The sequence below is a fragment of the Triticum aestivum genome, chromosome 7B, assembly GCF_018294505.1.
Source record: "Triticum aestivum cultivar Chinese Spring chromosome 7B, IWGSC CS RefSeq v2.1, whole genome shotgun sequence".
In the NCBI taxonomy this organism is placed as follows: Eukaryota; Viridiplantae; Streptophyta; class Magnoliopsida; order Poales; family Poaceae; genus Triticum; species Triticum aestivum.
In genome coordinates this window covers 563,582,591-563,597,661 of record NC_057813.1, presented here as the reverse complement: position 1 = coordinate 563,597,661, position 15,071 = coordinate 563,582,591, and the positions used below count along the sequence as shown (strand labels likewise).

Sequence of the window (15,071 nt, the reverse complement as noted above, 5' to 3'; positions counted from 1 at the left end):
CATCTCACCAATCCCTGCAATCATCTGCTGCTGGACAAACTCCTCCTCCATGGTGCAGTTTTTTTCCTCCATGGCGCCCATCTGCTGCTGGACAAACTCCTCCTCCATGGCGCCCATCTTCTTCTCCATGGCCCCCATCTGCTGCTGGACGTCCTCCTCGTCCATGCCTCTCTTCCTTGCCTTCACGATCTGATCCTTCATGGCGCCCATCTTCTCCTCCATGGCGCCCTTCACCTTGCTGCAAGTCTTCTCCATGGCGCCCTCCTCCTCGTCCATGCCTCTCTTCCTTGCCTTCACGATCTGATCCTTCATGGCGCCCATCTTCTTCTCCATGGCGCCCATCTTCTCCTCCATGGCGCCCTTCACCTTGCTGCAAGTCTTCTCCATGGCGCCCGCATCCTCCCTCATCTCCATGGATCCAATCTGGAAACCTTCTCCTTCCATGGCGAACAGCCTGCTTTTTCTCTCCTACCCCGTGTTTCCTTCTGCCATGGCTTATAAAGGATGGGAAGAACAGCATGCACGGCATGCAGATTTCGTTTCACACTAGAGAAGAGGTAAAACGGGAGGAGAGGGGTTTCCACGTGGGGAGAACGAGGCAGCGGAGGGAATCGAGGAACAAACAGAACGCTCGTTAATGAGGCTGGGAGGGTAACGAGGAGAATTTAATGTTACACGCCTAAACGTTTTGGGAAAATCTGGTTTTCGTAAGATGACTTATACACCCGGACGGAGGGAGTACCTGGGACGTGGTCAATGGGTGATCAATAAGGCTCATGGCCTAGATCAATAGCTCACATCGCACATGATGGGTGCGTTGATCTACCATCTCCCAATGATGGGATAGTAGACGTCATAATTTATGACAGGCAAGCGCTATGCGTCGGCGCACCGGCTCAAATTTGGATCGATAAATACCTTGTATTATTAGATTATAAAACACTTTTTAACCATCAGATTCAGGCTCTTTCATCCCTATCATGCCATTTCTTTTTTTCTTTTCCCTTGCAAATCATGCGAGCATGAACAGGGGCGCAAGCGCCATGGACGAACGACAGAACCTGCCCGCTGGCTCGCCGCCTCTCTCCACTGCTCGAATTCACCGTCGTCGCACGCCCTCCTCATCTCGTCGTGGTTCCAGCATCACCCTTGCCGGATGCAGCTCTGTCAAACGTGGGTTTCAGCAATTCGCGCCGCACAACATATACATCTTAGTTAAAAAGAACTCTGGTGGTCAGTTGTAGCAAAACCAAAAACTGGTTCCAGCAAAAAAAATACAGTAGTTCGAGCAACTAGAAAACCCACTAAATCGCCTGAAGCAAAAAAATTCCTTGGATCCAGCAAAAATTAACTACGGTTCCAGCAAAAAAAATGATGCAGCTCCCCCATCGCGTTGTTCCAATCGACGGTTCCAGCAAAAAAATTGCAGGTTGTAGCAAAATCAACACATGGTTCCAGCAAAAAATACCTCTATCCCCGCCGCCCTCTATTGGTCATAGCACCGCAGACTACTGGTTGCAGCTATCTGCAAAGTTGGTTGCAGCTTCCCGTGGTGCTGATTCCAGCAAACGGCGGCGTGCCGCCGCATCTCTGGAGCAGCCTGTTCTAGCTCCCAGTGGTGCTGGCTGTAGCACCGCGTGATGCCGGTTGTAGCAGCCCGCGGAGCTGGTTGCATCACCAGTGTCGCCTGAGCTCGACATTTGCAGGGATGGTGGCTGGGCGCAGCATCTACGCATGCGCCCCTTGTAGCCTTCAGCGAGAAAGAGAGGGCTGATGAGGTGGGAGGGGGGAGGAGAATGGAGGGGCTCGTGTTGGATAAGAGATTATAGTGGCCAGGGAGCTCGCCGGAGAAGCAAGCCGGCGGATCCAGGAGAGGTGTGCCCATGGTCGCTTGAGAAGAGAGATGGAGGACGATGGGAGGGAGAAAAGAGAAAAAACGATGAAAGGAAGAGATAAGAACGAACAAAGATAAGAATGGAAGCAGAGAGAAGATACGTGGCAAAATGGACGCGGGTCCACATGGACGCACGTCGTCAGCGAGCGACTGGCCCAAAACATAGCCGGTCCGTCCGGCTGTAACCATTTCCCTTTATAATAGAGGGGTACGCGTCCGCGCGGCCCCTGCCAAGTTTGAATTCAAAATTTGTGTTGATTTTTGTGTTACATTACTGTTTTGTACCCATAGCACAGGCATTATTTCGTTTTTGAGTTCACTTATTTCTTTTCCTATTGCTGACTTTCATGCTTTGAGTTTAAAAATCACACCGTCATGCATATAGCCAAAGATCCCAGCATAAGTAATATTTTTGCACCGTGTCCCGGTGCACATGCATGGCCATTCGCGGCTAGTCGCAATACCATGAACCGAACATCGCAACATCGATGCCCATGCTTCGCCCATATCCACGTCCATCCAGATCGTCCTTCTTCCCATGCATTCCCTAGATGAGATGCATGCATGGTACAGCCTATAAATCATAGGCGGCTCCAGGAATTTGCAACCGGGTATTCATATGTATTCATTTTGCCAAAATCATTGTGGTTTTCTGAAAATTGTCACTTTTTTGCCAAAATCAATATTGTTTTGTAAAAATCATGGGTATTCATATGAAGATCCAAGAATACTCCTAGTGCCGCCCCTGCTATAAATGAGGATCAAACCCGCACACAAACGTACCAGCCAGCCACCAGCCATCTCACCATCTCGCTCTCCAATCTCTGCTCCAAACACTTCGATCACCAACACCGGCCAAGCAAGCAAGTCAGCATGGGCAGCAACAAGGCCGCGGTGTGCGTGCTGTCGCTCGTCCTGTGCAGCCTACTCGCCGCGAACACGGCGGCGGCGGCGGGTTGCGACGCGAGCGCGCTGAGCCCGTGCGTGGGCGCCATCATGCTGGGCGGGCCGGTGACGCCGGGGTGCTGCGCGCGGCTGCGCGCCCAGCGGGCGTGCCTGTGCCAGTACGCGCGCGACCCGTCGTACCGCGGCTACGTCAACAGCCCCAGGGCGCAGAGCGTCGTCGCCGCCTGCGGCCTCCCCAGGCCCAAGTGCTGATCGCCGCTGTTGCCGCGCGCGCCATATACATCGACTCCGCCCTATGTGGCCGGCATTGCGCACGATGCCGGGCACCGGTGGACGGCGGTCTACGTAATGTAACGTGTGGTTAATTATACGGTCGACGACATCATCGAGCTGGCACGTACGTGCCCGTGTGTGCGTGCGTGTACGGTTGAGTCGTGGACGCCTAAATGAGTGAAGTCTGTTTTGAACCTTGAGGTTGTAGAGTGTGATGCAAATAAACCCTCAAGTCTAAATCCTTGAAGTTGGTATCCTGTACTCCTCGATCCCGGTCAATTTAAACCTTAAATCCGTTTGGCACATCTGGAAAATAACAAACCTGGCCGAGATCACTGTCCACAGTGACTGACCACCCGGGTCTACATGTCATATTCATCATCTCTCTCTCAGCGACCAACGCTAGCCATCAACTCGTGCCCGTCTGTTCCAGGAGAAGCGATTTGTATACGCGCGTTAGTGAGAATCGATAAGGCTGTGTACAGGTTGCGGGTAGCTAGGCATATGCAGACGAGTTCTTCGACTCGACGGAGGTCCTTGGAGGTCATGTCGCCGGCGTCCGTGGCCTCGCCGGCAAGCTCCGGCAGCCGCGGCGACCACAGTTGCTGACTCTGTTGTGGGCCCCTACTCGATGTGTGGGCCACGGACACCTGCAGCGTCGAGGATCGTCGCCGGAGGTTCATGCGGTCCCTAGGCCTCCTGGATCCGGCCGTCCTGCTTTACCAGGAGCCGCGTGCGAGGCCCGTGCCAGCGAGGAGATCAATAGTGAGCTCGGGAGGCAGGAGGAGCACTAGGGATGAGCTTGTAGAGGAGGAATACGAGCTGGTGAAGAATGGGACATCTACGGCATCTGGAGCTCGTACACAACATGCACAGCTAGCTCGATTATGTATGTCCAAGCAAGATGTGCACGTACACAACGTAAACCGCCCGTGTCTTGATCGATTCCTTGCTGGAAACAAACAAGTAACGCATGCACCCGAGACGTAGTATGCGGCTATGCACCGGCCGCCGCGACGACGCAAGTCCAGCTCGTTCAAGTCGACGGCGAGACCAACGCACCCGGCGTACTCATGGACGGTCCTGATGCGCGCATCATGGACGAGGCGGAGGTGAGGCCGCGCTGAACCGACGCAGAGAAAGGAGGGATGCATCAGCGACCACAAGCTCGGAGGTGTTGGCTCTGTTGTCTTCCTCGCGCTAGCTCGAGCCGAGTTGATGTCCCAGGATATCCGGAAAAATCGACGGGTGCGCCACATGAAAAATATCTAAGGTGCCGTCGAGCTCGGTCCCGGCGTCCTACATGCGCAGCTCCACGCGCTGGCCTTGCGGCCGTGGTCGCTGTACTTGCTATTCCAGGAAGATGGACGCTAGGAGAGAAAAGGGAAGATTGAAGAAGATAAAAAATATGACATATAGGCCCGTGTGGTCAGTGAGAGAAACAACCGATCCTGGTCAGGATTGTCCTTCCAAACAAGTATAGGATCAGTATAGGGTTTAGAATGACCGGGATCGAGGAGTATAGGGTACCGATTTTAGGGATTTAGACGTGGAGGTTCATTTATGTCGTGCTCTACAATCTCAAGGTTTAAAACAGACTTCACTCCGCCTAAATAAACGTGGTTTGCTCCAAGCTGCGCAGGCACATATATACGTGCGTGCGTTGTGAGCTGGTTGTGTATTTTCTCATGTTTTATACTACCGCCTATGAATAAAGTTTTCCGCAGCATTAATTCCATAGTAAAATATAGATACCTCAAACTCTGCAATAGTTGAATCTCCATTTGGATTGACTGGATACGAGTGTATGAAAGATCAAAGTGCCGTAAATTCGCTAGTGCTCGAACACTAGTGATCAAAGTGCCACAATTTTTGTAATATATGGTGACATTTTTTCAAAAACACATTGAAATTTTTCTTAAATATACGATGAACATTATTTTTGATAGGGTTCACTTTTTTGTAATACATGTCGAACGTTTTAAATACAGATTGAACTTTTTCGTAATATACGATGAACATTTTGGTAATACACGTTGAAAATTTTAGTTATACATGATTAACATTTTTAAAAAATACACGTAAAAATTGTGATACGTGATGAACTTTCGCGTAATATATGGGGATCATTTTCGTAATATAAGATGAACATTTTTGTGATGCACGTGTATAATACACGAAAATAAAAAATAAACAGGAAAAATTGAAACAGAACACAGAAAGGAAAAAAGGAATCAAAAAAGAAAAACGAAAAATCAGGGAAAAAACCCGGAAGAAAAAACAGGAGAAAACTATAATGTGGAAGAAAAAACAAAAGAAACAGTACCGATCGAAGTAATCACACGAACCTGTAGTGGGCCGGCCCAACTCTCTCAGCTGGAGGAGTTTGCTCAGTTTGCCAACCAGGGACAGCAAATAGGAACGGGAAATCCCGAAATTACTAGTTGAAGAGTACTTGTTGCAAATATCACATCAACCTTCCCAGATTGCGACAAGCGGCGCGCTGCATGTGCGCCACTTGTCGCAACCTGGAAGTTTTTTTCTTTTTTCGTACATCCGATTATTCAAAACGTTTTATCATTTAAACCGTGTGTCCAAATCTTGAACCACTTTCATCCTCGGATTCCTCGCATCGAGATCTTCAAAACTAGATCCAATGTTGATAGATTTTGACTAACTTTTTTTTCACAAAAAAACCGAAAGAAAAAACCGAACCGGGAGCACGGGCTTTTTCCCTTTCTGAAAGAGGCACGCCCGTGCCTCTCACGAAATCACAACCGTGCCTCTCGCGGAAGCAAAACCGTGTTTATTTTCCGTTTCCGAGAGGCATGACCGTGACTCTCGCTAAAGCACAACAGTGCCTCTCGCGAACGCAAAACCGTGACTCTCGCAAAAGAAAAAAAAATAGAAAACGCATTTTTGTTTTCTTTTCGAGAGGCACGGCCATGACTCTCGCGAAAGCAAAACCGTGACTCTCATGAAAGAAAGAAAAAACGTGTTTTCTACGCAAATTTCTTTTTTATCAAAAAGCTAGGGAAGACCGGTGGAAAACCAAAATGTCGAAAAAATATGGAAAAAACCTATTCAAAAAGCCAAAAACGCGTGCGAAAAAATAAACAAAAAACAAAATCCGGAAGGAGCGCCCAGAGCATGACACGTGGTGAATTACTAAGAGTGCGCCAAGTGGCGTTGATCGTTACGAGGCTCTCAAAGAAGCGCTCGTTAACTAGTGGCTTCGGGGAGCTCCCAGTCAACGCTTTAAGAGTAACATAGATAGTAACATCACACATATCTAGATAACATAGATGATGTGGCAAGTAATAAATGAAGAAAGAGAGTAAAGCGGTAACATAGCTAGTTACCAGTAGTCTCTACTCCTAATGTCTCAGTTGGTAGGTCGCGTTCCGGGTTTATTTTCGTCCCACCTACTATGGTCTTTTTTTGGTACCTGCTTCCACCTCCCGCGCTCAGCGGCGAGGAACCAAGAAAAACCCTCAGGGCCGACTCCCCCACGCGCCCCCACGCGCCTAACCTCCCGTCGCACCCATCTGATACGAACAAACCGGCGACAATTAACCAGCGAAAAAAACCCGGCGAAAATTAACCAGCGAAAAAAAATCCGAGAACGAATCGCACGAGCGAGGCCTTCTGCCCTCGAGCGAGCAGTCGCACGCACCAGTCGCACACCAGATCCCTTCGCCGCCGCCCTATATCCTTCGCCATCGCAGATCCATCCCGCCACCGCCGCCGCCGCTTCATCCCTCTCTTCCCTCCAAGCTTATCGCCGGCGGCGAAGCGTACGACGCTCCATCCCTTCGCCTCCAAGAACCTATCATGCGCGCCGAGGCGAGGGCCTCGTGGACTCCGTCCGTCGCTGCTTGGCCAACGACCCCGCCGCCGGGCAGGAGGAGTGTTCCGCGCCGTGAGGAACCCGCCACGCGCGTCAAGGCGAGGCGTGGGCTCTGTCCGTTTCCAGAGCGAGCACCCGCGAATACCTAGCTAGCCGCCTTCGTCGTGACCGTTCCAGCCACCGCCAAGGTAAGGTGCTTTCTCCATCTCAATTTCCTTCCTTCCCCATCAAGGTTAATTTGGATGCGTACTTAAGTGATTTTGGTGTTGCTCATCGGATTTGTATATGTACGTACGTGTGTCTTCGATCTGCTTCGTTTGGATACGTTGTTAAGTAATTCACATCTTCCCCGTTACAATACGTGCATGATCTTGTCTTGTGCTCTCGGGTTTATATATTTGCTTGCTTAACATCTATCCTACTGCCTGAAATCAGCAGTCAATTTGTTCAGGAAAAGAAATCCACTTATTAGGAAGTAAAGTGAAGCAACCATATCGATCCATCAATTTGTTCATTGTATTTTGTTTGATGTGTGATGTGCTTGTGTGGTGAGAGGCGAGGAGTGGCTTCAGGTCCCTCTCCTTTTTGCCTGACTGAGCAAGAAGAGAAGAGAAACAGTAGGAGGAATTCAGAACTGTATTTCCTCAATTCAGATTTACCTTTGTTCAGTGACAAGTTCAGACCAAGTACATTACCCAGCCGGCACACAGGCCCCACTCACACATGATTAACTCACACGCACACCTGTACCCTGCGCCACCGAACACCACATATGGAGGAGGTGGCGCCAGTGTACAGCTAAGGCACGGCGTCATGCATGACATGGTTCTGTATTCTGTATACAGTGTGATACAAATAGTTCAAACATGCTCTGAGTGTTGAAAAAATCAAATTTGGTACCGCAATTTCTCTTGAACGATTTACTTTTGTGTTTTTATTTGTCCTGTATTTATTTTTCGATGCTGATATTGCAGGGTTTAACGACTGCTTCAATATTGTAGGAAGAAGTGTGGAACTAGAAGCATCGGTAGAAATAGTAATGAAGGCAAGACCGACTTAGAAAAGCTTTTTTTTTGTTTACTGTGGTCTTCTTACATAATTTAAGTTTTAGATCTAATGCATGAGCAGAAAATGCTAGGTTCTTAATACCTATGAGACGATATGCAGGACAGTATATTTATTTATTTACTTAGGGAAGGAGAGAATATAATTTAGGTATAATGTACATGGTCATTTTACTTTTACTTTGACATATGCTTATGTTCCTTTTTTTGTAGCCAGATCAAACTCAGCACAGATGCACATGCACCGCGCGCCTCACTGATGTGAGGATCCATTTCCTCAATCCCCTCTTAATCTCCAACATCTCCCCCTTCCAATGTTGGCGTACTTGACCGGAAGTGAGTGCGCGGCGGAGCAAAGCTCAGCCTGGGTCTTCATCAACGCAAAACGGGGCAGGAGGGAGCGGGAAGTTTTTCAGCCGCATGAATGTGGAAGGCGCTTGACAAATCAGAGATGTATGAAGCTTCTGCCGAGGTAATTGATGAGAGAAGCTCTCATGTTTTGTTCTTGATCCTCAAACAAAGCGACTGGTCAGCGTGTTTCTGTACTATGCCCAAATGCCCTTACATGTTTCATCTTTCGTTTTTGTAGTCTTAATATATGGGTCTCATCTATTTTTGGTTGCAGATGTTTGAGAGAGGCAGCATAGACATAAGAGGGGTTCAATATTGTTAACTCACATCATCCAGACCAGGTTAGCACACATGCCATGCAGATTCTACTACTTGATGTAGCCTTTCTCTTAGATGTAAGTAGTATTTTTACTGTGCTACTCTTTGATCTCGAGTAGTTTGTTCATGTATTGTTTAAGATGCCAAATAGAATTAAATGGAATATAAGTTTCAAAGTTTCATTATGACAGATGAAAAGTACACGAAGGTAAACTAATATGTCTCCTGCCACTCGCATAGTCGTGGTTGTCCTTGACTATAGTGTAGTTAGGAGGAGGAGATGAACATGAAGAATGAGTTCGTAATGTGGTTGTCGTTGATTAATGGCACCCCCAGCAGCGGTGATAACGACCATGGGGAGGAGAGCACGAACATCAACAACCTCTTGGCCTTGTTGGCTTCTCCGACATCAATAACGACGATCAGCTCGCCATACAGTTGCTAGAGTGCTAAAGAATGGTCGAGAAGAACAATGGATTGTTGATGGAGCCAATCAACAAGGACGATAAGGACGGCCACAACAGTGAGAATAAGAAGGCGGAGCTCATCGCCGTCGGCCGCCAGCTCTGCAGGGAGAAGAAGAACGACAATGCGTTGATTATAAAGAAGTCAACAATGCCACCTGGTGTGCAAAGGGTCCTCAAGGTATATGTTATCCACCATTGGTATTGACCCATTAGAATATGTAAGCCCTCGATGCAACATACGGGCAATTTATATACATCGTAGCCCATAGCAATGTTGCCTGCAGCATTGGAGTTGTATATATTAGAATAGAGTTATGATGGCATAATTTTTCCGTCACAAGTTAAATGAGCATTGTGTAAAAGTCTAACTAAGTTTTCTTTCGCATTCTTCTATAAATTGGAAGTCCAATATAGATTTCTCAATGTATCATTTTGGGATTATTTGACCATCGGACAATATTGCCATGCTGACCATTTCTCTTGTCTTTGCAATATCTATAGGATCTAATGTAAAAGTATAATGTGCTTCACATATTTTTTATTTCTTTTCATTTTGCCTTGCTTGTTATTTATGCTTATAGCTTTATATGCGAGATTCTATTTAGCGACACCTTTTTCAATTGTTAGTTGAGGTGCTTCTGAGTTTATCAATCAGGTGAGGCATGTGGTGCCCTTTCGGAATGTCGTTTTCTTCTTCCTTGCATCTCAAATGCAAGCAACCATGCTTCTACCGAGGCTTAGAAGAAACAAAGATGTATGTTCCAGAACCTCTTTTATATTATTTCATCACAAAAATTTACTGCAATATTTGCTCTTTTTCGTAAATACACATGATAGACTTATCCGATCTTCTGTTATATTGCATGATGCCCAATTGATATGGTACGAGAAAAAAAATTCTGATTGTAAGGTTTATCTTCATATAGCAACTTCCATGAAATATGTTGCAACTTCAGAAATCTAAAATGATGGTTTTAATATTAATGTCCGGGATGAGGCCATAGGTTTTTTTGATCCGTATCTAATTTTCCAAAGGTTGAAGATGTCTTTACTGTCAAGTTTATAGTCATCAAATGGTCCTTCATTACCTGATTGCAGGCTGTTGTCAAGAATTTCACCCCAACCATTGCATTGGATATCACCTCTGGCTGCAGCAATAGTGTGTCAATCTAGATCACGTGAATTGAGCTACGCAATGTCCTATTATTACTCTGTTACTCAAAGAGTTGGTATCCCTAAATAGTAAGAACATAGAAGATTCTTAGTGAGTTATTACACATATTTTATTCTGATCTCCTATAAAAATCTTTTGTGGTTTAAGCACAACCCATGTTATGGTTCTTTATACCAATTAAGTTCACTATTCAACGAAATTCCTTTTCACTGAAATAAGAACCACGTAATGCTTACAATTGATCTGGTCAGCTAGATAACTAAATGAGTTAAAATTACGCGTACTATCTTTTGACATATGTAATGTGGGGTAGAAGATCGGTGTCTCTCGCTAGGGATTTCTGGAGGCAACATCGCTCTGATTGTATGTACTTAACTATTTTGCCTCTGGCTTCCTGCTATTGTATTTTACGTTGTCTGCAGATGCAAATTCTTTTACGACTAATCAGTCTCAGATAATACTTCAACCCAGACATCAACGGAGCAAAGAACCTGATTAAAAGGTACATTCCTGATTACCAATGCCTAGCTATTTTTCGATCTTGACTAACACAAAGGGTGCAATATGTAGGTTCAAGGAGCTCCGACGCTTTCTATGACCAAAGAATTCATTCAAGCCAGATTTTCTTTCAAGATAACAATAATGCCTAGGAGCATCCCTATCCATTGAACAATATCGGAGAGATAGAGCGCTACTGCCTTACATTTTTCAATATCCCTAGCTTTATTTTCATTATTGTGATAATTGTGGTATTTAAAAATTTAGAATGCCTTGTGCGATTATCTGTGGATTTTGCAACCCATGTAATCTCCTATTAGACTGGATATGATCAAAATAATTCAGCTTTTCATCATTGGTTGTCATCAAGTAGAGCTTATTTTTTGGATGGATGCATTGGTTTATGTTTCCAGGCTTTTAGTTTTTCCCTTATAATATTCAGTTGATTCCCGTGAGGGGCGGCGACCCATGTTGGACGTGTGATGAGGGGAGTGTTGTTGATGCGGTATGGGAGATGTCTCGTGGAGAGAGGGGAGGGTGAAAAAGTGGTGGATCGCAAATGTTTGGATGTGCTCGATCTAACGATTGGTATGCATGCTTCAACAATGGTACTTACTTATGTTATGTGAGGAGTAATGTAAGATGCAGTGAAACATGGTGGGCATGGCTTCATGACAGACCTGGCGGACAGATATTAAGGGTGATGTTGAGGCCGGCGGCGAAAGAAATGGCCAAATGGGGCTCCTCAATGCAAGTGAGAAGGCTGATCGATTCCCGTGGAGCAATGCAATGTTGCATCACAATGTATTGGGTTCCATTTTCGGGTGGAGAAGAAGTGATTAAGGCATGTGCATGATTCATTTGTTCATTCATTTAATCCTTCCTTATTTCACTTAACTTAGATTCATTAACTTTTGCACTTGCTCATGATTGATGGATTGAGAAATTTAGTGACATTAATTGCAATGAGGACTATCATATATCCATAAAACTCAGATTTTTTTTCAATAGAACATGGTCATGATGAGCCAGTAAGATTTTTGATTTTTTTTAAAATGCCCGTGGCAACACGGTGGGGATAAGGGATGTGTGATGTGCTTGTGTGGTGAGAGGCGAGGAGTGGCTTTTCCTTTTTGTGGGAGGCTGCTCATATTTGTCTATTCTATGTTTAAATTCAAGATACATACAATTATTTATCATCATTATAATCGAGATAATAAATTTTTATTTATTACATTATGTGTTGAGTTATTTTGTTTTTGATTTTAATATGATCTCATGGAATGGTAAAAAATTGGTTCATCCAATTTACAAGTGGAGTACTCTATGTTTGCATGTTCTTACATTTTTCATGTGAAATCTTCATGCTAACTGTATGAAGTACTCATGCAGGATGGTTACAAGTCAATGAAGATTTTTTTTACTATAATTGCTCAAGTACTGTGCGAAGGAAGCTGAAGACAATATTCCTGATATTTTAGGAGATGCAAGTGAAGTGGAATAATGAAAATACATTGCACCAAGTACATTTTTTGATTGTTACTGTAAATTTTTTCTATACATGTGAAATTGGAAGTGCATTATGCTTATGTATGCAATCAGAAAAAAAAATTAAAAGGCCCGTGGCAACGCACAGGCATTGTACTAGTATAAGTAACATCACACATATCAAGTCAAAATGAGTCTACAGCCTAATAAATGAAGTGTTGCATGTTACTACCACACATATGTTACTCCCAACTATAGAGGTACTAACATATGCATGTTACTAGTCTATGTTACTACCCATTGTGGATAGTCTAATCGCCAACTAGGGGTTCCGGCGCCCACACAACCACTTCTTGCGCTCTGCCCAAAATCACGCCGTCACATTGCTTCGCTGTTGACTGGACACGGAAATTTAAAAGCAATTGTTATACAAATATTTAGTGATTTTTGTTGCATGGTTTGTTGATTGTGATAGAGGACGTACGTGTTTGTGTGGCCCTTGCCAAGTTTGAGTTTAAAATTTGTGCTGATTTTGTGTTACATTACTGTTTTGTACAAGTAGATTAGCATTATTTCTTTTTTGAATTCATTTTTACCTAATAATATTTACTTTAATGTTTTGGTAAGTGTATTTTGAGAACAAAATTCGTACTATTCTTGCATAGCCAAAGACCCCAACAATATATACTTAAAAAAAGGACCCCTACATAATCTATGCTCCTTCCAATTTAAAATATTTGAACTGAAACCACGACAGTTATTTTGAAATGAAGGGAGTATATTGCAAGGTTGTCCCTATTAAGACCACCACACTCCGAATAATGAGACCAACCCAACCAAAGGAAAATCAGTAGAGATCAAACCTAGAGCTTATAATTAACTATGGCGAATCAACTAGTGGTTGGATGGTTAGGAGTGGTATACGGGCCCACAAGGGTTAAAGTCCTAAACTTAACATTGTTGTTCGTTCGATGGGTGAAGATGTTTCCTTTGACTGCGAGGCACCTGCGGTAACTTCGTAAAATCTTTAAGATGTTATGTCGGCTCAGTCTCTCAAAAATGCTTATAGGAATAGAGTGTCAGGGTTTGGATGTGTGCATTCATAGAGATGAGTGTATGTGTGCAACTTCGATTGTGCTGTGTTAAAAAAAAACTAACGGCACAATGGCGAAGAACAAGGTAGTTTTTTGGGCACGAGCTAGGATGCAGGCACGCCGGCGGAAGATCATGCACCATGTGCTAGTGCATGCACATGCATGGCCATGCGCGCCTACTCGCAATACCATGAAGGCATAAGCCAAACATGGCAGAATCGATGTCCATGCTTCGCCCATATCCGCGTCCACCCGATCGATCCTTCCTCCCATGCACTCTCTAGACGACATGCATGCACAGCACGACACAGCCTATAAATGCTGATCGAACCCGGACATAAACGTACCAGCCAGCCACCAGCCAACTCACCATCTCGCTCGCCGATCTCTGCTCAAACACTTCGATCGCCAACACCGGCCAAGCAAAGCAAAGTCGCCATGGGCAACAGCAAGGCGGCGGCGTGCGTGCTCGCGCTCGCCCTGTGCGGCCTGCTCGCCGCGGACACGGCCACGGCGGCGGGGTGCGACGCGAGCGCAGTGAGCCCGTGCGTGGGCGCCATCATGCTGGGCGGGGCGGTGACGCCGGGGTGTTGCGCGCGGCTGCGCGCCCAGCGGGCGTGCCTGTGCCAGTACGCGCGCGACCCGACTTACCACGGCTACTTCAACAGCCCCAGGGCCAAAGTGCTGATCGCGCGCGGGCTATATGTATCGACTCCGCCCAGTGTGGCCGGCATTGCGCACGTTGCCGGGCACCGGTGGACGGCGATCTACGTGCTTAATTAACTCCTGAACAAAATGCACGTTAACTGGCGCCTGTGGTGATCATATTAACCTTGGAATCATTTTCAACACACATCTTCGTCTCGCCCTTAACTAGTCTGTGATTATTCTGCAACTCCTTTTTCGAGTTACTAATTTTAGCAACTGAACTAGTATCAAATACTCAGGAGCTACTACGAATACTAGTAAAGAACATATCAATAACATGTATATCAAATATACATTTGTTCACTTTGTCATTCTTTTTATCCACCAAGTATTTGGGGCAGTTCCGCTTCTAGTGATCATTCCCTTTGCATCACTCAGTTTTAAGCTTAGGTCCAGCTTTGAGCTTCTTCACGGGAGTGGCAACATGATTGCCATTCTTCTTGAAGTTCCCCTTTCTTTCCTTTGCGGTTTTTCTTGAAACTAGTGGTCTTGTTAATCATCAACACTTGATGCTTTTTCTTATTTTTTATCTTCGCAGATTTCAATATCGTGAAGAGCTCGGGAATCGTTTTCGTCATCCGTTGTATATTATAGTTTATCACGAAGTTCTATTACCTTGGTGATAGTGGCTAGAGAACTCTGTCAATCACTATCTTATCTGAAAGATTAACTCCCACTTGATTCAAGTGATTGTAGTACCCAGACATTCTGAGCATATGCTCACTGGTTGATGTAACATCCCAAATTTTCAATTTGGAATGTTATACATTAGATAATCATTACATATCATATTTTATTGCATTTTGGTTTGATCCTAGAAATTCTACGCAACTCAAGGACCCACAGAGAGAGTTGGGGATTTCGTTATTTTCATATTTGAGTTTTCTCAAAATTTGAAAATAGGATCATTTGATTTTAATTATTTTATCTTCAATTATTTGTATTATAAAAATATGAGAGAGGGAATAAAATGACTTTCCAAAATA

The 15,071-nt window shown here is 45.1% G+C and overlaps 1 protein-coding gene and 1 non-coding gene across 2 annotated transcripts; both read left to right on the top strand.

The window, feature by feature from the left end:
• Positions 1 to 738: 738 nt before the first annotated feature.
• LOC123163245 (U1 spliceosomal RNA) lies at positions 739 to 899 on the top strand. Its single transcript, XR_006481808.1, has one exon. It is a non-coding gene; the product is annotated as a U1 spliceosomal RNA (small nuclear RNA).
• Positions 900 to 2,660: 1,761 nt separating this feature from the next.
• On the top strand, positions 2,661 to 3,388 carry LOC123163117 (probable non-specific lipid-transfer protein 2). The gene has a single exon (XM_044580874.1). It carries the CDS (start codon positions 2,768 to 2,770, stop codon positions 3,050 to 3,052), a length of 285 nt encoding a protein of 94 aa, XP_044436809.1. The 5' UTR covers positions 2,661 to 2,767; the 3' UTR covers positions 3,053 to 3,388.
• The last annotated feature ends 11,683 nt before the right edge of the window (positions 3,389 to 15,071 follow it).

Coding starts and splice junctions, on each gene's coding strand:
- LOC123163117 (XM_044580874.1), top strand. CDS start 2,768: ATGGGCAGCAACAAGGCCGCGGTGTGCGTGCTGTCGCTCGTCCTGTGC.